Source organism: Trichomycterus rosablanca, chromosome 19 (genome assembly GCF_030014385.1).
Source record: "Trichomycterus rosablanca isolate fTriRos1 chromosome 19, fTriRos1.hap1, whole genome shotgun sequence".
NCBI lineage: Eukaryota > Metazoa > Chordata > Actinopteri > Siluriformes > Trichomycteridae > Trichomycterus > Trichomycterus rosablanca.
Genome location: NC_086006.1, coordinates 1842448 through 1867449, shown reverse-complemented (window position 1 = coordinate 1867449; position 25002 = coordinate 1842448). Strand labels below are relative to the sequence as shown.

At 43.3% G+C, this 25002-nt stretch overlaps 1 protein-coding gene across 2 annotated transcripts in view; it reads right to left on the bottom strand.

Annotated features, from left to right (window-relative positions):
- Positions 1–7255: 7255 nt before the first annotated feature.
- Positions 7256–25002, bottom strand: part of LOC134333977 (protein kinase C and casein kinase substrate in neurons protein 1-like) — a 37303-nt gene continuing 19556 nt past the window's right edge. Inside the window, exons 1-10 of one of the 2 annotated variants that reach the window (XM_063016154.1) lie at positions 24370–24535; positions 19671–19797; positions 15851–16007; positions 14547–14782; positions 13318–13473; positions 11634–11809; positions 10786–10906; positions 10414–10529; positions 9218–9414; positions 7256–7840 (exon numbers count right to left, since the gene is read on the bottom strand). In XM_063016154.1, the coding sequence (XP_062872224.1) occupies positions 7731–7840; positions 9218–9414; positions 10414–10529; positions 10786–10906; positions 11634–11809; positions 13318–13473; positions 14547–14782; positions 15851–16007; positions 19671–19730 (1329 nt within the window). In that variant the 5' untranslated portion in view covers positions 19731–19797; positions 24370–24535 and the 3' untranslated portion in view covers positions 7256–7730. Of the gene's footprint in view, positions 7841–9217; positions 9415–10413; positions 10530–10785; positions 10907–11633; positions 11810–13317; positions 13474–14546; positions 14783–15850; positions 16008–19670; positions 19798–24369; positions 24536–25002 lie in introns of those variants that run through there. The other variant, XM_063016155.1, reaches the window with a different exon arrangement.

Below are 25002 nucleotides of genomic sequence, written 5' to 3'. Positions count from 1 at the left end.
GGAGGCAGGACGATCGGATACGCCGACGGAGACGTTTCACTGCGATCCAGGAACACCAGGAACACGGAAAAGTGTTCCCACTTCTGCATGAACAGTGTTAGGTGGCCAAGAACCGAGTATGGGAGGCCGAGAACCCAGGTCCGAGTCTTTCAGAGTCCTCATACGTTTCCAAGTGATTCATGGCTGACAGTACATTTCTACATTTCTTCTGTCCTGCCTGTGAGAAGCGACAGCAGACTGAAAACATTCTGCCTCTCGTCCACACTGTCCCGTATGCCTTTTGTCGTTTGCATTACCTGCCTTGAAGATAGAAGTCTATTTACGCTGGATTTTTAAAGAAACGTTTGGCAAACGCACCAATCATTCATACATTTTATGCCTAGTTCACACTACACGATTCTTGCCCTGATTTTCGCTCGGCGACTGGTCAGTGCTAGATTTACCGGCTCGGGAGCAACTCGGCGTTCGCTCTGCGATCAAAACTCGGCTCTCAGTCGCTATGTGTAATATATCTAGCTTGTCAAATATCTGGATCTGATTTGCCCGACTGGCAATGAGTGCTGTGTCGAACAGCCAATGATAACGCAAGATACGGGGTGAGGGGAAACGCAGGGGTGGTACAGGGGTGTAATATAGTTTATATCAGAATACATCAGCACATACACACAAGCTTTACAGTATTCGTGACCTGATCGTTCTCTACAAAACACCCACACTGCATTGCAAAAAAAAAATTATTAACCTCCAACTCACTACAGAACAAACCATGCTGTTCATGTTGCCAAATCCACTCAGATTCATTCATTTTTCTCCTTGATTTTACACTGCACATCAGCGCACAAACTTTGATCGCTCGCTACTTGTTGACGTGCATTTTTGGACGTGGTATCATTAAACCCCTCGTCACTTCTCGTGTTTGTTTTCGTGACAGAACGTAGTTTGGGAGACCAGAGAAGCTCGCCTGTGATTCCAGTTGGTGATTGATGGTGTAGTGTGAATCCCCCTATCACCGATCAGCCGTGTAGTGTGAAATACACACCGACCTGAAAGACTCCCGATTACAAGAGATCCAGTCGTGTAGTGTGAACTTGGCATTACCAGCAAGATGAGTCCAGACATAAAACATAATCAGGGTCTGTTTATACGCTTATACGCCTTTGCACTTAACGTACTACACTAATGTAGCTAGCGGCTGGTTTGGCTTAAAGTCAGTTGCAGGACTTTTATTGAGGATCTCAAATCATGGCAATTTTTTGTATTGTTTATTTAATATTACAAATAAAATTGTTAAAATGATCTAATTAACATTAATTAACAATGGAAAAGATGGTTCACTGACCCACCACCAGGCTGATTCTGGACCCAAGTGCAGTGGCTGAACAGAAGATGAACTAATGAAGCCAAAGGAAACAAACATCAGCCTTTAAAGCCTTAAATCACCCAAAGTGGGAATCGACCCCACGCTAAGGAGCATCTACAGCGTTCACCCAACCCACTGATTGGTTCAAAGAAAACAAAACATAACAACTATTTAGGAAACTAAATAGGAGAGAGTGCTGGATTGGAACTGTGATCGAGTACGATAGTCCAGCTACTCAATCCACCAACTCCAATATATATATATATATATGACCTTTATACTAACAAACCAACAGTAACTAGCATGACTGCAGCAACCTGTGTTTATTTTATTTGTAATAAACTGCTCTACGGCTCTTTTACTCCAAACTTATTTTTCGATCGATCGTAAAGTTTATCGTGGAGGGATCAGGGCGTTTACACTCGACGTTTACAGTGTTCAGTGTTGGTGATGAAAGCCCTGGGCACTCAGTGTTTGCTTAGTGCTGACAGCTCTGTGTGTGTGTGTGTGTGTGTTTGTGTTTGCACTTGCCACAAAGCTAGCAAAAAAAAAAAAAAACACTACGTGTGTGTGTAGCATAAGTGAGCCGAATCTTCCACCGTCCTGCATTTCTCTGTCCAAACATTTCTGAACGTTACTTGTCGAGAACGAGGTTGAAGCATTTTTACCTGCTACGTCTTTTATAAAGCACTATTGTTTTTATTTTAGCTTTTAATTTAACGCTCATCTTCGTACCTGTGTACAATTATTTAAACTTTTAGATACTTATAAAAAGGACAATGACGATCTGCTGTAACTGATGTATGTATTTACTTTCATTAATTACGTTTGATAAATTATCTCTCTGTTTCAAATATTTAAAATAAATCATTTAAAAACAATTCTAGACCATTTTTTATGCACTTTTTAATCCAGTCGTATCACACTTCACCCCTGTACTGCTGCAGACATCCGACTCCGGCACGTGTGCAGAACTGATTGCAGGTTCATATGGAAATATGGAGATCCGTATCGTGCACAGAGAGTCACGCACCCATGTCCACTTTTCCTTGTCTCTAGTGCAGCGCCACCGACCAGCCAGCAGAGTCTGTAACTGTGCCAGGTTTGAAGAATTCCCACCCTCAGACCAGAAATTCAGACTGAAAGAAACTCAGAAATAAAAAAATAAGAAATGAAAAAGAATTCAAAAATTAGAAAAAATAAGAAATTAAAAAAAGAAATTCAGAAATTTAAAAAGAAATTCAGAATGAAATAAATTCAGAAATAAAAAAAATCAGAAATAAATTCTGAATGAAAGAAATTCTGAAATTAAAAAAAGAAACTCATAAATAAAAAAAACAAAATGATAAAAACTCAGAAATTAAAAAAAAGAAATTCATAAATAAAAAATAAAAAAATATAAAGAAAAATTCCGAAATTAGAAAAAAAGAAATTTAGAAAAAAATTAGTAAAAAAAATTCATAAATAAAAAAAGAAATGTAAAAATTTAAAAAGTCATTCAAAAATTTTAAAAAGGAAATTCAGACATTTAAAAAAATGAAATTAAAAAACGGAAATTCAGAAATAAAAAAAAAATCAGTGGAAAAGTGTTGTGCACCAACAGAACCATGTCATTATCAGATTAGATAGTAATAATGAAATAAACCAGAACACACGGGTCGGTTTCTCAACAAACTTGTTTTCTTCCAAACTAATATTGCAATATGAACATCAGCACAAGAAACTTAAACTCAGGATTTCAGTGCTAGCTCGCCGTCGCCGTCAGCGTTTTCAGCTTCATGTTGATGATGTTGATGCATATTTCATGGAACTTTATGGTAGATTAAGATGAACAGGAACGACACCAGTAAGGAGAACAAACACAGCACGAACTATTCACATTCACACACATCCACCCGGGCAAGAAGTTCACACTGGAGCCGCCGCTCGGGCCCGGGGGTCGTTCTCCCAATACGGTGGCTTCAATAAACTACACAAATAAACTACACTAATAAAGTACACATATCATAAACATTTATTTATATTGTTTATATTTATATTGTTTTTGTATATATTATTTATATTAATTCCTGGCGATTTTTTTTCATTAATAAATGCTGAGTGTCTTAAAAACTCAGGTCAGGAAAACACCCAGTAGAGGGCACCAGTCCATTACTGGAAACACACACACACACACACACACACACACACACACACACACACACATTCAGATTCTCAGGTTCCATTTTCAGCATTTGGCAGACGCTTATATCCAAAGTGACTTACATTAAAGTGACAGTATACATATTGTCTAAGCAACTGAAGGTTAAGGCCCTTGCTCAAGGGCCCAACAGTGGCAACCTGGCAGTGGTGGGGTTTTGAACCAGCAACATTTCGATTACTAGTCCAGTACCTTAACCGCTAGGCTACCACTGCCCTTGCAAGAGGGTTCCATCCCAGTGCAAGATGGACTCGCTGCTCTAGTTGAGTGTGTGTATGTGCGTGTGTGTGCCTTTCGTCCAATGAGTCTGACCCACTGCGACCCTGACCAGTATAAAACGGAGGTAAAACAGACAGTGAATGAATGAATGAATCCAAAGCGACTTGCAGTACTGTGACAGTATATACTGTCTAAGCAATTGAGGGTTAAGGGCCTTGCTCGAGGGCCCAACAGTGGCAACCTGGCAGTGGTGGGGTTTTGAACCAGCAACTTTTCGATTACTAGTCCAGTACTTTAACCGCTAGGCTACAACTGCCCTTACAAGAGGGTTCAATCCCAGTATAAGATGGACTTGCGGTGTGTGTGTGTGTGTGTGAACCCTGTGACCCTGATTGTGGTGTCACAAGCTGTCGCTTCTAGACCAGTAACGAGGATGCCAATAATATCAATATTTTCTGGACGCTGGTGTTTTAGATTTTTTATTCACACACACACACACACACACACACACACACACACACACACACACACACACACACACACACACACACACACACACACACACACACACACACACACACACACACACACACACACACACACACAGCAGGTTCAGAGTGTGTGACATTATTGTGCTGTAAAGCAAACAGCCACCGTATTGAGAGAACGTGCACTAAACCAAATCAACATAAACATAAAACAGTCTCATGTTGGTTCTCCGTCGCCCCGTCGCTCTCCTCGTCTTCTCCTCTCAGCACAGTCAGAACAGAACGTCGTGCTTAAATTATACATCATCGTATACAAACAGGACGGCGGGCGTGGAGCACACACACACACACACACACACACACACACACGTTTGTACAGGTATGATACACGAGCGGGTCCATCTCAGTCCCAGTGGAGTCGACACAACATGGTGGTACAGATTTAACATTGTTCAGGTTTGTGTTGTTCTGCTGTTTTAACATTTACGCGACGCTACGATCGGCTGGTGCAGCTTTTTTCACATTTTGTCTACATATGAACACAAATCGTACATGGGATATAATAAAGATGTTCTGATACATCGATTCCTCATTGTACATCGGTGTGTGTGTGTGTGTGTGTGTGTGTGTGGACCATACAGAGAGTCATTTTTGCCAGGCTGGACAGCGTATAATAACACAAATCATGTAAATCATGTAAATCATCTCTACACATTGTAAGAAGTTCTGATTATTTGTTATTTGTTATTTATTAATTATGAAGCAAGAAGCCGTACTGGGACTGGTGTTCGTCTAAGATTAATAGCAGCCACTATCTCCATTCTTCTACTTATTATTAATATTAATATTAATATTATTATGATTATTATACACAAGGCCTGAGGTTCAGCACTATTTGGTTATTTTCCCTCTTACTATCACGCCTGATAAACCTGTTATGAGTTATGAGTGATTCTGGGTTACTGGCTAATTAGATTTTCCATTGTTGGAATGAGTGAAGGTAAAGGTTTGGGTTTGTACGGCTGGATCAGTGTCCGGTCCAGTCCGGTCGTCTGATGTATTTGACGCTGCTACGGCTGGTGATGTTGACATGAGACGCATCTTTATTAAGGATTCTCTCCAAAATGGAGCTTAAAACTGCCACCGTCCCTCGTCTGAACTCTTTAATAACGAGAGCTGATCTGATTACAGTAAAGAAGTCTGTATCTGATTCGTACTGGTATCAGAAAAATAAATTAATAAATAACATTATTTACTTTTGCGGCATTTAGCAGAGCTATTATCCAAAGCAATACGATTTGAGCAGTTGCTCAGGGGTCGAACAGTGGCAACTTGATGGTAATGGGACTTGAATCAGCAACCTTCTGATCACTAGCCCAGTACCACCGAGCTTCCATTGTCCAAAACAGGAGGGATCAGAACTTTTTTTCTCTGTTGTAAAATGTCCACATGGTTATTTCGTTTTCGCAAATACTCGTATAGTTCCTCTTATTTTTAATATTTCTTTATATTTTAAGTTACTTCTTATTAAAACTGCAGTAGATACATTTGTTTTTAAAGCTTCGTAGCTCTTTCTGGTAGAAATATGATATTGCAAACAGCCAATTGATTAATTAAATGATTTGCAATCCTGCCAAGTTGAAAGCAGCCAAGTGGAACAAATTAAAAAATAATTTAATAATGCTTAAAAAGTGGGTGTCAAATCATACAAAACAATCAGAAAGAAATTCAGAAATTCAAGAAGAAAATCAGAAAGAAAGAAAAAAAAATCTGAAATAAATCAGAAAAAAACCTGAAAGAAACTTAGAAATTCAGAAATAAAAGAAATAAAAAAGAAAAAAAACTCAAAAAGAAAGAAAAAAAATCTGAATAAAAGAACAAAAATCAGAAAAAAAAATCAGAAAGAAAGAAAAAAAATAAAAAATTCAGAAAGAAAAAGTCTCCAGCTTGTACTTTATGTTACTGTTAAACTATTTTAGAATGACTGTGTTTTAGAGAATTTTGATCAATCATTTCTTGTTCTTTACCGAACTTTAGTGAAGTGTTTCAGCTCCACAGCAGAGGAACAATAATACGAGTCGTTATTAAATCCAGGCTGTTTAATTAGCGTCCCGCGGAGCTTAGGTCTATTTTGCTCTGCACTATTATTAACACTCTCATGAGCAGCGGGTTTAATTAGCAGCTCAGTTTGGACTTGTGGGAGGAAACTTAAGCAACCGGACATGGGGAGAACATGCAAACTCCACACAGAGAGGAAGCAGGGAAACGAACCTGAGCCCTTCTTGCTGTGAGGTGACGGTCCTACCCACTGCAGCAGCATACATTAGGAGGGGTGTCGTTCAGTAAAGACACTAAAAGTCTTTTTTTGTACTTTGTAAACAAACTACAGATTGTTGTTTTTATTTGTGTGTATATGTAATATTTTTATGTGTGTGTGTGTATATAGTATTCCTGAAGTCTGGGAACTGGATATGTCGCGTCATCATCGCACAGCACGTAGCAGGTCAGACAGCGAGGGCAGGAGTAAATCTGTCTGATATTTGATATTTCACACTGGATACGCATGAGTACGAGGTGATACGCATCATGAGACGGGAGGTGAGACCATTAATCAGAGGCACTCAGTGACCCCGGGATGCAAATGAGAGGTGAGATCGGGTTCCACAGCCAGTCAACAGGAAAAGGAAGTGAAAGTGAACTGGGCGTACAGTGAGGAGGAGATGCTAACAGTGATAAGGTAATTCGATGTAACGACCCGGAGACGTCAGGTTCCTACGTTTCCTGGTTCGAAAGTGGACGTGCTGTACCACGCTGCCCCGCTCTGAGCGTGTGGTCAGTGTGGGTACTGCACCCGATAACCAGAGCTGATTCAGGGCTGCCTACTGCGTAGCACATGCTGCTACGCTAAAAACACAAACGCCGACACCTCACCGCACACTATACAGCATTACGACGGAGCACGGAAACAGGAAGGACGTGCGCACGGCGTATTTTTGCCTGTTTTATTCACATTAATGTTGAAAAATAAAACACATGGACACAAGTTGACTCCGCTAGGTAAAGATCTTAGCTGACGTGTTAATACGAGGGACACACACATTACGCACAGCATCCGCCGCCACCAAACATCGATATGTATCCCTGAACTTGCATCCGTTTGGCTTTCGTATGAATCGTTCTGTGTGAGTGTGTATTAATATGTCTGCTGTAAATACATTATAATATATTTATATATTTTTTTCTCAATCGTTCCTCCCTCACAGACCAGAGGCGTATATACTGTGTAAATATATTTAAGCTTTACTAAGACGTTTTTTTTAAATGTAATTATTATTTTTAAACGAGTGCTTAGCGCATTTGTTGGGCAAACTTATTTACGTGTTGCTCAAAAGTCTCTGGCTTCACACCGAGCTGTTCGATGGGACAATCAGAGCTGCCCCCAGCGCTGCGTCCACCCCAGCGATTAGATCTCCTCCACGTAATTGGCCGGGTATAAACCCGACTGCCCGCTGTCCAAACGGCCCCGGCACCAGCCCTGGTCGTCCTCATCCTCGATCTTCGTCAGTTCGTCGCCTGAGAATAATACATTAAAAACATAAGTACGTCCCAGCACACCGTGAACCTGATCTATTTCTGCACTGATCCTGTATGTAACAGTACGTAACTATTAATAGATTATGAGCTTATTTGGGTTATTATCGGCCCCGGTTCATGCTGGCGTCTCCCTCAAGACGGCAGGTGTTCGAGGGTATCCGGCGTCGCCCGAAGGCTAACAACCACGCTCGGAGATCAGTGTGTTCCAGCGGCGCTTTGTGTCCGACCCTGTTATCATCGCACGTCAGTCAGGGTGAAGAGCTTTAATTAGACTCTCCTCCGGGCCAAAATCTCTCCCCATCAGTACAGCTGTGTGAGGCCAATTCAGCTCGATTTATCAACGTTTAGGTTTATTTATCATAAACCTGAGATTATGAGGCTCAATGAAAGGGCACAAGTTCCCACAGATGTACTACAAAGTCTTGTGAGAAGCCTGAAATGCTCACGGTCAGCTGTAATTCATCAACCAAACCTGATATATGGACGAAAGTATTGGGACGCCTGTTCTAATATTTGAATCCAACTTCACAGCAACAGTTAGTTTAGGGAAGGTCCTTTCCTCTTCTGTTCTGGCTCAGTTTGAAGAAACTCCAGTGACATTTACATTTTCAAAAATTACAAAAAATAAATAAATAATAACAAAAATTTAAAAATCAGAAAAAATATCTGAAAAATAATCAGAAACAAATCAGAATAAAAATCTGAAAAAAAAGAAATAAAATCAGAATAAAAGAAAAAAAAACAGAAAGAAACTCAGAAATTCAGAAAGAAATTTAATAATTAAAAAAGAAATTCAAAAAGAAAAAGCTTTTACTTTATGCTGGCTCAGTTTGAAGAAACTCCAGTGACATTTACATTTTCAGCATTAAGCAGATGCTTTTATCCAAAGCGACTTACAGTACTGACAGTATATTGTCTGAGTAATTGAGGGTTAAGGGCCTTGCTCAAGGGCCCCAACAATGGCAACCTGGCAGTGGTGGGGCTTATACCAGCAACCTTTTGATTACTAGTCCAGTACCTTAACCGCTAGGCTACAACTGCCCTTGACCTGAACTGGAACTGGATAATCATCAGTGCCCCAGCCATATAAAATATGTGTATGCTTTTGTCGTAATGGGCACAAATTCCTACAGACATACTTCAAAATCTTGTAACAATCCATCTTAGAAGAGTGGCTGTTAAGATAAAGCTAGCTAAAAATATTACGATAGGGGTCACTCGATGAGACATCCAGCAAGCTCATGGTCGGGAGTCCTAACACGTTTGGACATTAAATGATGTCACTCCTCAGCGGTCTCCTCATTAAAATATGTGATAATTTATTACTGTACATCATTAATTAGTTTATTCGCGTACCTGCTTTGAAGGTCAGCTCGTCCTGCTCCTGCCCCTCGTAGTCGTACAGCGCCCGCACCCGCACCCCCCCTCTGTTACTGGAATCGTCTTCGAACGAGTTGCCGCCGCCGTTGGTCTCGTTGCCCGAAAATCCGGCGGGCTGCTCGTCATCCGACCACTCTGTTGAGTAGGCCTGGTTTTTTTCATAGCTGCTCACGCTGCACAGAGAAGAGAAAAGCTGGATACGATATGATACACAGAAACATGCTATTCTGACAACGTCAGTCCAGCTTCAGTACTTGGTGGAACGTTATAACGTCTTTATAACCTCTAATAAGCAATTTCAATAAGTCCTAACAAGCTCTACGTCCATTCTTTTAGTGTAAAAGCTTCTAGTATTGTTAAATGATCTCCCAAACATCACAGGCGGTCTGCAAAGTGTATGCGAGTGTCAGAACTGCAATGGAAGATGGTCATTGACATATCTGACGTTAATATAATGCATCTAATCTAATTTATTTGACACAAATTAGCAGCTCAATTATCAGTAGGGGTGTCCAAATACTTTTGGCAATATAGTGTCTGTCCGAAAACCTCGTGAGCTGCCTGCTGCCTCGGTAGAGAGGATTCTAATAAGATATCGAACTCATGAGGCAGATTATTGTTATAAGACGCACTACTTAGATGGCATCACTTTAAGTTTAGCTTACTGAGCTAACACAGTTAGCCTCGGGCCGTTCAGACTCGCTAGCACGCCAGCTAACGTCTCCCTCCGTGTACCAAAAACGCTTAAACTGCCCAGACGAGCCTGAAGTTACAAATAAACGACACTCGTATAATTACACCTTTATACAAATTAAACATCAATGAGAGTTTATTTACATTTGAAAAGAAAGGAGGTTGGTTGCTCCGGATTGTATTTGTCCGCCATGTTTGTAGTTTTTGTGAGAAAAGTCGTGCCGCACTGAATGCTGGGATTGCCTTCAGTGCTGAGGAGGTGTCGGGCACTCCCTCGTTATTCAGTCAGGTCATCACTCAGAATTAAGGCGTCTCAGTAGGGCATTTTAAGGGAGCCAAGAATTTAGACACGCCCTCTTCTCAGGAGTGTAGGATGATGTTAATGCGACCATGTAAAATGGGGTGTAATGCTACACATGTCACCGTGTAGCATTACAGTCAGGACGTATAAAACCAGCGCAGCATGGAGGTTCTCTAACCTGCCGCGGTCCCCCGGCTGTCCTCCGTGCTCCATGTTGGGCGTAGCGGGCGCCGCTCCATCTGGCTTCTTCTTCTCCCTCTTCGCCACGGCGTTGGTAGCATCTGGATTATATTCCTTAGAGGAGAGAGTACAGAAAAATGAAACGAACAGAGCAGAATGTAGCACCAAGAAGTTCCTGGGTTCGATTCCTAGGTGAAGTGATCTGAGTCCTTTCTGTGTGGAGTTTGCATGTTCTCCCTGTGTCGTGTGGGTTTCCTCCCACACATGCAGTACAAACACATGCAGTCAGGCCAACTGGAGCTACCAAAAATGTGTGAGTGTGTGTGTGTGTTGTGTGTCCGGTGACCGGTCCGCCGGGGTGTCTGTGTACCTCAAACATGGGCCAGTTCATGTGCATGCCCGGCCCGTGGTTGTTGCTGAACCACTTCAGATCCTCCTGTGAGTTGACGGCGAGGATGGTGCGCTCCAGCTCGCGGTACACCGAGGCGTAGCTGCAAACACAGGAACACGGTGAATCGGGCGAGGCAGAGGTCAGAGGTCACATACTTCGACATAAACGCTAAAAAAAATGATGCACTCTGTAGACAAAAGTATTGGGACACCACCTATAATGATTGAATTATAACAGGTGTAATAAATCACTTATAAAAAATCATGATGGGCGACACAGGGGTGCGGTGGGTAGCACTGTCGCCCTGCAGCGAGAAGGGACAGGGTTTGATACCCCGGCTGGGCAGCAAGGGTCCTTTCTGTGTGGAGTTTGCATGTTCTCCCTGTGTCTGTGCGGGTTTCCTCCAGATGCTTCGGTTTCCTCCCACAAGTCGTACTAAAAATTACCTGATGTGTGTGTGTGTGTGTGTGTGTTTGCCCTGTGATGGACTGCCGACCTGTCTGGAGTGTTTCCTAGCTTTCGCCCAACGAGTCAGACCCACCGCGACCCTGACCAGGATAAAATGGTGAATACATTTTTATTTATTAGCCATTCAAATGCTGGCATCTTTTGACTAAAGGGGCACAAATTCCCACAGACATACTCCCAAGTCTCGTGAGAAGCCTCCTCATAGCCCCACCACTGCCAAGTTGCCACTGTTAACGTTTCTTTGGATTAAATGCGGAAAATGTAAATGTAACAATGCTCAGGTGTCCAAATACTTTTGACCACATAATGTAAACAACAGACCAGTCACAAAGCTCTACGTGGTGGTGGGTCTCACTGACCTTTGGTTCTCGGTGAGGTTCAGATGGCGCTTGATGTCCAGCAGCACCTCTTTGAGGAAGTTGAGCCTCTTGACCTCATGCTGCTGGCACAGATCGAACACCTGATCCATGCTCTCCATGTACTGAGGCTGGCACTTCACCAGCTCCTCCAGAGACTTCTCGTACTTCTCCTTGGCCTGAAACATGCAGACACACCATTAGAAGCTGGAGTTCCACAGGGTTCCTACAGAGCGCCACTGTGTTTTCTACATACCCTCCCCTCCTTTTCCAATATACACCGATCAGCCATAACATGAAAACCACCTCCTTGTTTCTACCCTCACTGTCCATTTTATCAGCTCCACTTACCATATAGAAGCACTTTGTAGTTCTACAATTACTGACTGTAGTCCATCTGTTTCTCTGCATGCTTTGTTCCCCCCTTTCATGCTGTTCTTCAATGGTCAGGACCCCCACAGAGCAGGTATTATTTAGGTGGTGGATGATTCTCAGCACTGCAGTGACACTGACATGGTGGTGGTGTGTTAGTGTGTGTTGTGCTGGTATGAGTAGATCAGACACAGCAGCGCTGCTGGAGTTTTTAAATTCCGTGTCCACTCACTGTCCACTCTATTAGACACTCCTACCTAGTTGGTCATCTTCTAGACCTTCATCAGTGGTCACAGGACGCTGCCCACGGGGCGCTGTTGGCTGGATATTTTTGGTTGGTGGACTATTCTCAGTCCAGCAGTGACAGTGAGGTGTTTAAAAACTCCAGCAGCGCTGCTGTGTCTGATCCACTCATACCAGCACAACACACACTAACACACCACCACCATGTCAGTGTCACTGCAGTGCTGAGAATCATCCACCACCTAAATAATACCTGCTCTGTGGTGGTCCTGTGGGGGTCCTGACCATTGAAGAACAGTATGAAAGGGGGTAACAAAGCATGCAGAGAAACAGATGGACTACAGTCAGTAATTGTAGAACTACAAAGTGCTTCTATATGGTAAGTGGAGCTGATAAAATGGACAGTGAGTGTAGAAACAAGGAGGTGGTTTTAATGTTATGGCTGATCGGTGTATATGGCAATAAAGGCGTTCTCCTATTAAAATGCTCTTGAAATGCATCTACGCAGCGCTTGCCATCAATCTGCTCGCTTCACTCCGCCTACAAGACGGCAGAGATTTAAAGACGCTCTGTGTGTGTTCAGCGCCTGGACGAGAATTTAATAGTCGTTTAATAATTCAGCAGAAAGTGACTGATGGTCGTGTCTCCGGTTTAAATGTGTGAGCACTTTACACGGCACAATTATCCCTCCATCAGGGTGATTTACGGTCACCGGGGCACGACGGGCGGCGTGGGCACTGAGGTCTCATGTGAAGCTTTTTATCATGGTGCGGTCCTCCGGGTGCGCCGGTTTCCTCCCACAGTCCAAACACATGCAGTCAGGACAACTGGAGCTACTAAGAGTTACCTGAAGTGTGTGTGTGTGTGTCCTGTGATGGACTGGTGACCTGTCCGGTGTGTTTCCTAGCTTTCGCCCAATGAATCGGACCCCCCCCCAAGACCCTGACCATGATAAAATTATTACTTGGAGCAGTGAGGGAGGAGAGTTAAAGCTGTATCATCACCGCTGATGATTCTCTGTCTCACACCCTCGTTTCTCCGTGATTTGATTGATTTATTTGTGTTTTTGTACCTTCTGGACGTCCTGTTTGCACTTCTCGGTCTTCTCGTGGAGTTTCTTCTGCTGGTCGGGGGTGACGGACGCTTCGGCCTTGCCGTTGGCCTCGCGCGCCGCCGCCAGCTTCTCCTCCTTACAGGCCATGTGGTACGTCTTCTTCGCCGTCTCCATCTGCGGGCACACAAACACACATCGTTTCTGACACTGGGGATACCAAACGTTAAGAGTTCAATCGTAATTCGGGGTCACCACAGCGGATCTGGTCTGCGTACCAGACCTGGCACAGTTTTGACACCAGATGCCCTGCCTGACGCAACCGTCCTTTTTCTGTCCGGGCTTGGGACCTGCATTGAGAGCGCACTGAGAGTCAGGTGCACCTTACAGCCAATCATGTCCATGCAGATGCCCGATCAGCCGATAGCACAGCTGAGATCCGAACCCTGGATCCACAGCTTCAACCACATTTTTGTTATACTATGTGGACAAAAGTATTGGGACACCTGAGCATGAGCTTGTTGGACGTTCCGTTCCAAAGCCACAAGCTTTTATATTAAGTTGCTCCCACTTTCATTTATAGCTTTAATATCATTCACTCTTCTGGGGAGCCTTTCTACAAGACTTTTGGAGTGTGTCTGTGGGGATTTGTGCCCATTCAGTAAATATAGTGAATCAGTGCTCAGGGGCATAATCATGCTGAATGAGAAAGGGGACTTCCCCAAACTGTTGGCACAATAATAGTAGCACATAATTTACCTGATATTATTTTTATACACCTGTTAGTGACGAATGTGGCAGAATTATTAAATCATTAATTCATTGTCTGTTTTACTACTACTTTATTCTGGTCAAGGTCACGGTGGGTCTGATTCATTTGGCAAAAGGCAGGAAACACCCCGGACAGGACTGAATGTCTTTGGACTTAAGAGCGGAAACCGGAGCACCCGGAGGAAACCCACGTTCTATATTTCATTTCTGCTAAATGCTGAGATGGGTGGCATGGTGTCACTTCACAGCAAGAAGGTCCTGGGTTCGATTCCCAGATGGAGCGCTCCGAGTCCTTTCTATGTGGAGGTCGTATGTTCTCCCTGTGTGTGTGTGGGTTTCCTACGGGTGCTCCGGTTTCCTTACATGTGCACTGATATCGCCGTGTGTGTGTGAATCAGACCCACCGTGACCCTGACCAGGATAAAGAGAAGGTAAAACAGACAGTGAATGAATTAATAAAATGTGACTCCTCTCATCACCTCTTTGAGTTTCTTGGCCCAGGGTTTCTGAGCTTTCTTAAATCCCTCCTCGGCCTCTTTGGCCTCCTTGAAGCCGCCCATCATCTGTTTGTGGTACGAGTCCTTCTGCCAGTTCTTCAGTTTCTCCACGTCCTCGTTCAGCAGGCTGTTCTTCACCTCCTGGTGGAGCTCGCTCACCTTGTCGGCTTCCGTCATCACGGCCAGCCAGCCGCGCTCCACCGAGCCGTACTGAGGACCTGCGATGGACAAACACGAGAGAAATAAAGAACAAATGTTCATCTGAGGGTCCGATAACGAAATTATTAAACACATCAAAGCAAAACTCAGCTGTTTGTGTTCTGAATGCCAGAGGAGGAGGTGGGACACACTCTTATATGATCAACAGACGTTTTATTAAAAGCAAAATCCATAAAACAGACAAAGGTCAAAACACGATAGGCTGCGTGTCTGGGATCCTCCCCACTGGTGCAAACGCGCCCTCTGCTGACCAGTAGAGGCGTCTGCACAGGGAGCGGCTGATCACGGATGGCACGCATACACTGACCAGCCATAAGATTAAAACCACCTCCTTGTTTCTTAACTCACTGTCCATTTTATCAGCTCCACTTACCATATAGAAGCACTTTGTAGTTCTACAATTACTGACTGTAGTCCATCTGTTTCTCTACATACTTTTTGTAACCTGCTGTCACCCTGTACTTCAATGGTCAGGACCCTCACAGGACCACCACAGAGCAGGTATTATTTAGGTGGTGGATCATTCTCAGCACTGCAGTGACACTGACATGGTGGTGGTGTGTTAGTGTGTGTTGTGCTGGTATGAGTGGATCAGACACAGCAGCGCTGCTAAAGTTTTTAAACACCTCACTGTCACTGCTGGACTGAGAATAGTCCACCAACCAAATATATCCACCCAACAGCGCCCCGTGGGCAGCGTCCTGTGCCCACTGATGAAGGACTAGAAGATGAGCGACTCAAACAGCAGCAATAGATGAGCGATCGTCTCTGACTTTACATCTACAAGGTGGACCAACTAGGTAGGAGTGTCTAATAGAGTGGACAGTAATTGGACACGGCGTTTAAAAACTCCAGCAGCGCTGCTGTGTCTGATCTACTCATACCAGCACAACACACACTAACACACCACCACCATGTCAGTGTCACTGCAGTGCTGAGAATGATCCACCACCTAAATAATACCTGCTCTGTGGTGGAGCTGATAAAATGGACAGTGAGTGTAGAAACAAGGAGGTGGTTTTAATGTTATGGCTGATCGGTGTATATATTGTAACACGGCTCCTCACCTTTCTCGATCAGCTGCCTCCATCTCTTGGACCACTCGGTGAGCTGCTGACTGTACGCCTTCTCGATCTTGGTCCGTTCCTGCAGGCAGTTCATGAAATCGTTGCAGAGTCGATGGCCGTCATCGAACCTCTTCACGGCGCGCTTGTAATTTCCCACCTGTAAAGAAAAATTCGATTGGAGAGTTCGGTTAGCACGCCTGACTTGACGAGAACAGAGTTTTATTGATCTGTGTGATTTCCAGAGACGTTCATCTTTTCTGGAGCGGTCAGCATCTGTAACGACTCCAGCACAGGTCCACTCAGGGGTCAGACATGACGTTATTATTGAATTCATGCGTCTCAGCCACAACGGTTGCTAACAGGCTCGTCTGAGGGTGGGAATACCAGATGTGATTCCTCAAAACTGCTGCAGTTACACCCCCTGCTGGCTGAATGATGATGCTGCACAGAGACGGGGGATAACGAACATCTGTGCATGATGCGGATCTCCATATGAACCCGAAAGTGCAGGTGAAAAGAATCGGTCGGTACTGCACACGTGTCAGAGAGGGTGTGTTCGTCAGGAGCGGGGGACTGCAGCAGTAATTGGGAAGCTGATATAAATTGGGAGGGAAGAGATTCCAAACAGGGAGCGCTAGATTATGGAGGAGGGTTTTAGCAGCGTGTCTCGTGTCTGTGCATGTGGAATTATGCAATAGATGCTTTTGAATCGTGTGTGTGTGTGTGTGTGTGTGTGTGTACTCACACTGATGGTACTATTAAAATCCACTCACACTAACAAATCTCAGCCAAAGACAACAGGCGCACAAACAAAACACATCACACACTACACGGCCAAACGTATTCAGACGCCTGACCATGAGCATGAGCAGGCTCTGTGAATGATGCATGTCTGGGTATGGGAATTTGTGTCCATTTACTCAAAAGAAAGCTGCTTTATTAGCTGGTGCGGCACATCACAGAAACCAAAATGCCAACATGTGCACTGCTGGCACAGCGGAGAAGATCGAAAACATCCATCAGAGCCAATAAATTAGCTGAGCTCAGACGAGACCCTCGTTCGATACCAGCACCATGAGTCGGTCCCCTACAGCTTCGTCCTGGTCAGGGTGGCGTTAGGTCTGGAACTGACAGGAAACACTGGTGCATGGTGGACAATATGGGAAGAACATGCTAAATTCCCAACAGACAGTGACTGGAGGCAAAGATCAAAGTCCAGGACCTCAGAACCTATGCTGTTGTCTGAAATAACTTATTTATTTACTCATTCATTCATTCATACATTCATTTATTTATTTGTTTATTCATTCACTGCGTTGCCTTGTACTTGTACTGAGCAATAACAATAAAGTTGAATCTAACTATCATTTCTTCATTTCTTCATTCATCCATTCATTCCTTCATTAATTCAGTTATTTATTCATTCATTCATTTATTCATCCATTTATTAATTCATTTATTTATTCATTTATTTATTCATCCATTTATTCCTTCATTCATTCATTCATTTATTCATCCATTTATTCCTTCATTCATTTATTTATTCATTTATTTATTCATTCATTCATTTATTCATCCATTTATTAATTCACTTATTTATTCCTTTATTTATTCATTCATTTATTCATCCATTTATTAATTCACTTATTTAATCATTTATTTATTCATTTGTTTATTCATTCATTCATTTATTCATCCATTTATTCCTTCATTCATTTATTTATTTATTAATTTATTAATTTATTTATTTATTCATTCATTCATTTATTCATCCATTTATTCATTCATTTATTCATCCATTTATTTATTCATTTGTTTATTCATTCATTCATTTATTCATCCATGAAATGTCTGTTTTACCATGGTTTCATCCTGGTCACGGTTGCAGTGGGTCTGATTCACTGGGCTAGGTCGCCAATCCATCACAGAGCACACACACACACACACACACACACACACACACACACAGAGTTGGGGTAATTTCTAGTAGCTCCAATTAACCTGACTGCATGTCTTTAGACTTGTGGGAGGAAACCTGATATAATTGGTTTATTATTTAATTATAACAGTTGTGGCTAAAACACATGATTTAAGACCCGCTGGTATCAGCAGAGAGGAACAGTGGGTGTAAACAGAAGAAATAAATAAAATATTTTCTTTGATTTCTTTTATTTTTAGCCCAACATGATTCAGGGCTCTAGAGTGCGACCAATTTGGTCGCACATGCGACCTAATTTCTCAATGGTGCGACTAAAAAAAATCTCAGGTCGCACCGGTGCGACCAGGCATCCGAGGGAAAAACAAAACAACAGACACACATTAGGCCAATATCATGGTCTAAACCAATCAGAGATGGTGAAGGGCGGGACAATATTGTAGCGGTGATATGTGAGCGACATTCAGCTCAGCCAATCAGAATGCAGCACCAGGTTTATACACGTGCGTTCGGACGTTCTGCTGTAAGTTTAGTTTTGTATATGAGACTCGCCGGATGTTCCAGAATGAAAGTTCGGGTTCTGGAGCTCGGCGGTGTAAAGTGTTGTAACGCTCACTGAAGTCCTGACTAAACAGTTAAAGTGACTCGACCCTGCCGTGTGCCTTTATTCCCACACCTCCACCACCGCACAGCAAAAGACCCGCAGCATCCCCACCGGACAGCGGCTAGGTGAGCCGACCCTCTACAGTAGCAAGGGGCTAATGCTAGCGGTAAAGTGCCGCGATAGTGAAAGTAAAAACACGACAATATTTTCGTTAAGTAAAATATAAAAATAACTAAAAGACCAAAATATATTACAATACATGTAGTCAAAATACGCAGTGAGTGCACCGCAAGCGATTTTGGGAATCTGTGTAAAAGATTCAGTAAAGCCGATAATATAATGCACTGCATTTAAGATTACACTCTAACACACACACAAACATATACATATAATTTTAAATATACACACACATATAAATAGATATACACACATACATACACATTTACTCTATTATTTTTATAATTTTTATAAGTGTGCTATAATTAGTCTGTAATACTATAATTAACTGTAAAGAAGACAGTGGCCGGCAATAGTATATTTGTGACTGGTTCTAATACATTTCGAATTGAAAGGCTGAAAAAGCCCAATGCATCTATAAAACACATTACATGCCGCGATAAATGCACTGCCCAAGTGTCCCCTCTCCCCACTGCCTTTCATTGTCAGGCAGCAGCAAACAGATCATCAGACGAGGCCATGTTGACCAGATTGTTAGTTATTTCCAAGTCAATATTGCCTGTATGGACAGTGATTTAAAAAAAAAAAAAAACAGTGAACCTGTAAAACTGCGGTGTTAAATGCGATGCGGTCGAAAATTTGGGTGCACCTAACTTTTGTGCTGGTGCACCTAAGAAAAAAAGTTAGGTGCACCAGTGCAACCAGTGCAAAACGTTAGTCTAGAGCCCTGTGATTAACTGTGTAATTAAACGACGACTTTATGAGCCACTGATGGATCAAAGATCAGAGGCTGGTTCTTTATTCAGAGGTAAAAATCAGACCTTCCTTATCTTGACATGCATCAGGCACAATTCTAGAACCGGACTGAACTATCTCCACATGAAGGGCCTCTTTGAAGGGCCACAGCAGGTGGTGGAGTCTCATCAGAAGCCAGTTCTGAGTAAATAGCACCATTGTGAGATTTCTGGCAGCTCGGACACAGAGCTCACAGCGCCGCTCTGTGCGTTACTGTCATCGGGATCCGATCTGGCCCAAGCACAACACGGGTATTGACGGGACGCTGGATGAAAGGAGGAAATTGTTGTTTGTTTTTGACTCTGTACCTCCCAAAAACTGTCCATGGCCTCGTCAGCGGCGGCGGATTCCTCGTAGGAGACGGACATCTTGGCGGTCGGAGCTGAGCCGGATGGAGAGTGGACTCGTCTGCGGCGGAGCGGACGCCCTCGAGCGCTGGGGGAAAAGAAGAACAGGATTATAATTAATATTAGTTCATTTTATTAATATAGGAATAATATCCCATTCTACAGGTCTCATGTCTAGTCAGAGTTTTACTACACCATCAGGGTGGCAAGAAAAGTTTGTGAACCCTGGAATTACCAGAATTTTGTGCACAAATTCGTCAAAATAGACCAACAACTCATGCAGAAACAAACACCACACATACGCTTGTACATCATACCTCACTATCTCAACCCTGACGACTATCTGGCCCGTTCAAAACACAACTTTTATTTAACTTCAGTGTTTTAATGCAGTAGGAAGCATTTTGAGGCGCACCCTGTCAACGAGGGACGAGAGGGACGAATCTTCCACTCACTCTAGACAAACACTATATATATACAGTGTATCACAAAAGTGAGTACACCCCTCACATTTCTGCAAATATTTTATCATATCTTTTCATGGGACAACACTATAGACATGAAACTTGGATATAACTTAGAGTAGTCAGTGTACAGCTTGTATAGCAGTGTAGATTTACTGTCTTCTGAAAATAACTCAACACACAGCCATTAATGTCTAAATAGCTGGCAACATAAGTGAGTACACCCCACAGTGAACATGTCCAAATTGTGCCCAAATGTGTCGTTGTCCCTCCCTGGTGTCATGTGTCAAGGTCCCAGGTGTAAATGGGGAGCAGGGCTGTTAAATTTGGTGTTTTGGGTACAATTCTCTCATACTGGCCACTGGATATTCAACATGGCATCTCATGGCAAAGAACTCTTTGAGGATGTGAGAAATAGAATTGTTGCTCTCCACAAAGATGGCCTAGGCTATAAGAAGATTGCTAACACCCTGAAACTGAGCTACAGCATGGTGGCCAAGGTCATACAGCGGTTTTCCAGGACAGGTTCCACTCGGAACAGGCTTCGCCAGGGTCGACCAAAGAAGTTGAGTCCACGTGTTCGGCGTCATATCCAGAGGTTGGCTTTAAAAAATAGACACATGAGTGCTGCCAGCATTGCTGCAGAGGTTGAAGACATGGGAGGTCAGCCTGTCAGTGCTCAGACCATACGCCGCACACTGCATCAACTCGGTCTGCATGGTCGTCATCCCAGAAGGAAGCTGACGCACAAGAAAGCCCGCAAACAGTTTGCTGAAGACAAGCAGTCCAAGAACATGGATTACTGGAATGCCCTGTGGTCTGACGAGACCAAGATAAACTTGTTTGGCTCAGATGGTGTCCAGCATGTGTGGCGGCACCCTGGTGAGAAGTACCAAGACAACTGTATCTTGCCTACAGTCAAGCATGGTGGTGGTAGCATCATGGTCTTGGGCTGCATGAGTGTTGCTGGCACTGGGGAGCTGCAGTTCATTGAGGGAAACATGAATTCCAACATGTACTGTGACATTCTGAAACAGAGCATGATCCCCTCCCTTCGAAAACTGGGCCTCATGGCAGTTTTCCAACAGGATAACGACCCCAAACACAACCTCCAAGATGACAACTGCCCTGCTGAGGAAGCTGAAGGTAAAGGTGATGAACTAAACCCAATTGAGCACCTGTGGCGCATCCTCAAGTGGAAGGTGGAGGAGTTCAAGGTGTCTAACATCCACCAGCTCCGTGATGTCATCATGGAGGAGTGGAAGAGGATTCCAGTAGCAACCTGTGCAGCTCTGGTGAATTCCATGCCCAGGAGGGTTAAGGCAGTGCTGGATAATAATGGTGGTCACACAAAATATTGACACTTTGGGCACAATTTGGACATGTTCACTGTGGGGTGTACTCACTTATGTTGCCAGCCATTTAGACATTAATGGCTGTGTGTTGAGTTATTTTCAGAAGACAGTAAATCTACACTGCTATACAAGTTGTACACTGACTACTCTAACTTATATCCAAGTTTTATTTCTACAGTGTTGTCCCATGAAAAGATATAATAAAATGTTTGCAGAATTGTGAGGGGTGTACTCACTTTTGTGATACACTGTATATATATATATATACACTGATCAGTCATAACATTAAAACCACCTCCTTATTTCTACCCTCACTGTCCATTTTATCAGCTCCACTTACCATATAGAAGCACTTTGTAGTTCTACAATTACTGACTGTAGTCCATCTGTTTCTCTACATGCTTTGTTACCCCCTTTCATGCTGCTCTTCAATGGTCAGGACCCCCACAGGACCACCACAGAGCAGGTATTATTTGGGTGGTGGATGATTCTCAGCACTGCAGTGACACTGACATGGTGGTGGTGTGTTAGTGTGTGTTGTGCTGGTATGAGTGGATCAGACACAGCAGAGCTGCTGGAGTTTTTAAATACCGTGTCCACTCACTGTCCACTCTATTAGACACTCCTACCTAGTTGGTCCACCTTGTAGGTGTAAAGTCAGAGACGATCGCTCATCTATTGCTGCTGTTTGAGTTGGTCATCTTCTAGACCTTCATCAGTGGTCACAGGACGCTGCCCACGGGGCGCTGTTGGCTGGATGTTTTTGGTTGGTGTTTATAAACTCCAGCAGCGCTGCTGTGACTGACCACTCATACCAGCACAACACACACTAACACACCACCACCATGTCAGTGTCACTGCAGTGCTGAGAATCATCCACCACCTAAATAATACCTGCTCTGTGGTTGTCCTGTGGGGGTCCTGACCATTGAAGAACAGCATGAAAGGGGGTAACAAAGCATGCAGAGAAACAGATGGACTACAGTCAGTAATTGTAGAACTACGAAGTGCTTCTATATGGTAAGTGGAGCTGATAAAATGGACAGTAAGTGTAGAAACAAGGAGGTGGTTTTAATGTTATGGCTGATCGGTGTATAGAGCTGCAAAACAAACATCAGTTGTATTGACGTTTTTGCTTCGATTGGACTTGACCATGATTATCATTTCCTGTGTGTCAGCATGAATCCCTCGCCAAAATACCGTCGTGCTCCTTCAGTAATGAAAAGCCCGACCGGGCCGACAGTCAGTAACAGCTGAGTTACCGTTTAATCACATAAATCAGCTGCATTGTGTCGAACCCAACACTGTGAGCGGGGCGTAAGTGTGGGGTACCGCTGCTCATCTACCAGCCAAAAAACCAGCCTGAAATGACACAGTGTTCAAATACGTCAAAACTGAAGCGTCCCTCGAGGAGTTCGAGGTGATTTGGGTACCCTTGTGTCGTGGATTAGAAGAGCAGTACCCAGGTACACTAGCACAGAACCCATCCTGACTGTTACTGGCCGTGCCTCTAATTTTGTGGACCCTGGATGAGCCTTGACCTTAAAATATTGTATATCGAATGAAGTGCTTACAGAGGGACCAAACAAATGTATACAGTCGTAAGAGGTTCAAAGATGATTAATATTCATCCCTTTACGCCTGTATAAATTTAGAACATTTTATTGAATACAGTTTTTTTGTTTTTAAGTGTGTATATATTTTAGTTCCACTCTTTATGTACGTAATTATACATTATACATTCTGTATAAACTTTAGCATCTGTTAAACAACAATACAGAACTATAATGATACCTCGTTTTTAAACATTTTTATTCCTAATCATGATAAACTGGGTTCGAATCTCAGCTCTAGGCACCCCCTAATGCCTACGGTAGACAGAATCAACAACTCAAGTCTGCTGTGTGGTAAAGACCGGACTAAAAAGTGGGCGGGGTCTTCCATGCTTTGTAAGGACGCTGGTTAGTAGCCCGAAGCGTCCGTACAAAAGTGGAGGAGATCAGCGTGTGACTCTCCACGCACAAGACCGGTACGGCTGAATAAGAAGGGGGCGGTGGACCGGGAGCGTATGTCTGGAGAATATACCCTCCTCAGACGTGATCAGGGTCTATGATCGGGTCTTGGCTATGATAAATTGAGAGAAAAAGGGAGACGGTGGCTAAGTGGGTAGGACTGTCGCCTCACAGCAAGAAGGTCCTGGGTTTAATCCCCAGGTGGGGCGGTCCGGGTCCTTTCTGTGCGGAGTTTCCATGTTCTCCCCGTGCCCGTGTGGGTTTTCTCCGGGTGCTCCGGTTTCCTCCCACAGTCCAAAAACATGCAGCCAGGCTAACTGGAGACACTGAATTGTCCTCTAGGTACCTAGCCACTGGGATGCATAAACCAATGCATTGTAGTACCGGATAAATAGGGAGGGTCGTGTCAGGAAGGGCATCCGGCGAAAAAACTGTGCCAAATCAATAATGTGGATCACAATTTTTTATATAATCACGAATAGCACAAATTCCTGCAGTAAACACATCATGTCATCACTATAACCTGCTACTACTGGCATTTTCTGTGGAATCAGAGCATGTCGACATTAAAAAAACATACCAGAAAGTCCTGAATCAGTATATAAACATCTTTATAAATTATTGTGGACCATTAAAAATCTGGAGCCTCCATCCACACAGCACTAAATATAACTCCAATCCTCCCACACTCAATATAAAACAAAACAAATCAGCAAATAAAACACAAAAACAACACACATTCAACATTCATACAAGCAAAGCAAAATAAAACAGAGGTCATAAGCATTTCTGAAACACCTCACACACACACACACACACACACACTTACCCGACGTGAACCCATCCGGAAAATGTGACGGGAAACTAAACAAGTAAAAATAAGTTCAATTCTTTTCGAGGGTCAGTATTATAAACGGTATATAAGTTTACGGCTCCCGGACAGCTAATGTGGACGCTGGATTGGTCCTAATGAGTGGGGGTGAGCTAATCCACCAGTGTGCTACTTCAAGGGCTTATACAAGACGAGGGAAAGGGGGGAGGAGAGAGGGAAAGAGAGGAAGTCAGCTGAGGAAACACTCAATTCATGTTCATTTATCTCTGACATCAAAGATCAACTGACGGACAGACGGACAGATAAATGGCTGGAAGGACAAATGTATTGATTGGTGGATGAACACAAGACAAATCAAGAGATGGATGGAATGGATACATTGATGAATTGACAGATGTATTGGTGAGTGTACTGATGGATGGATGGACAAATAAACAGGTTCTAACTCTGACTGGCTCAGTTTTAGGAAGCTTCGCAATTCTACAATGGTGGCTATAAGGAATGCAAAAGCTCAGCATTTTTTATCTGAAACATCAAAAAACCTAAATAACCCCTTGAAGTTTTGAAAGACTATTAAGTCACTAAATGGAGATATAAGTCACTCAGAGCTTCCAACTTGTATCATGAAGG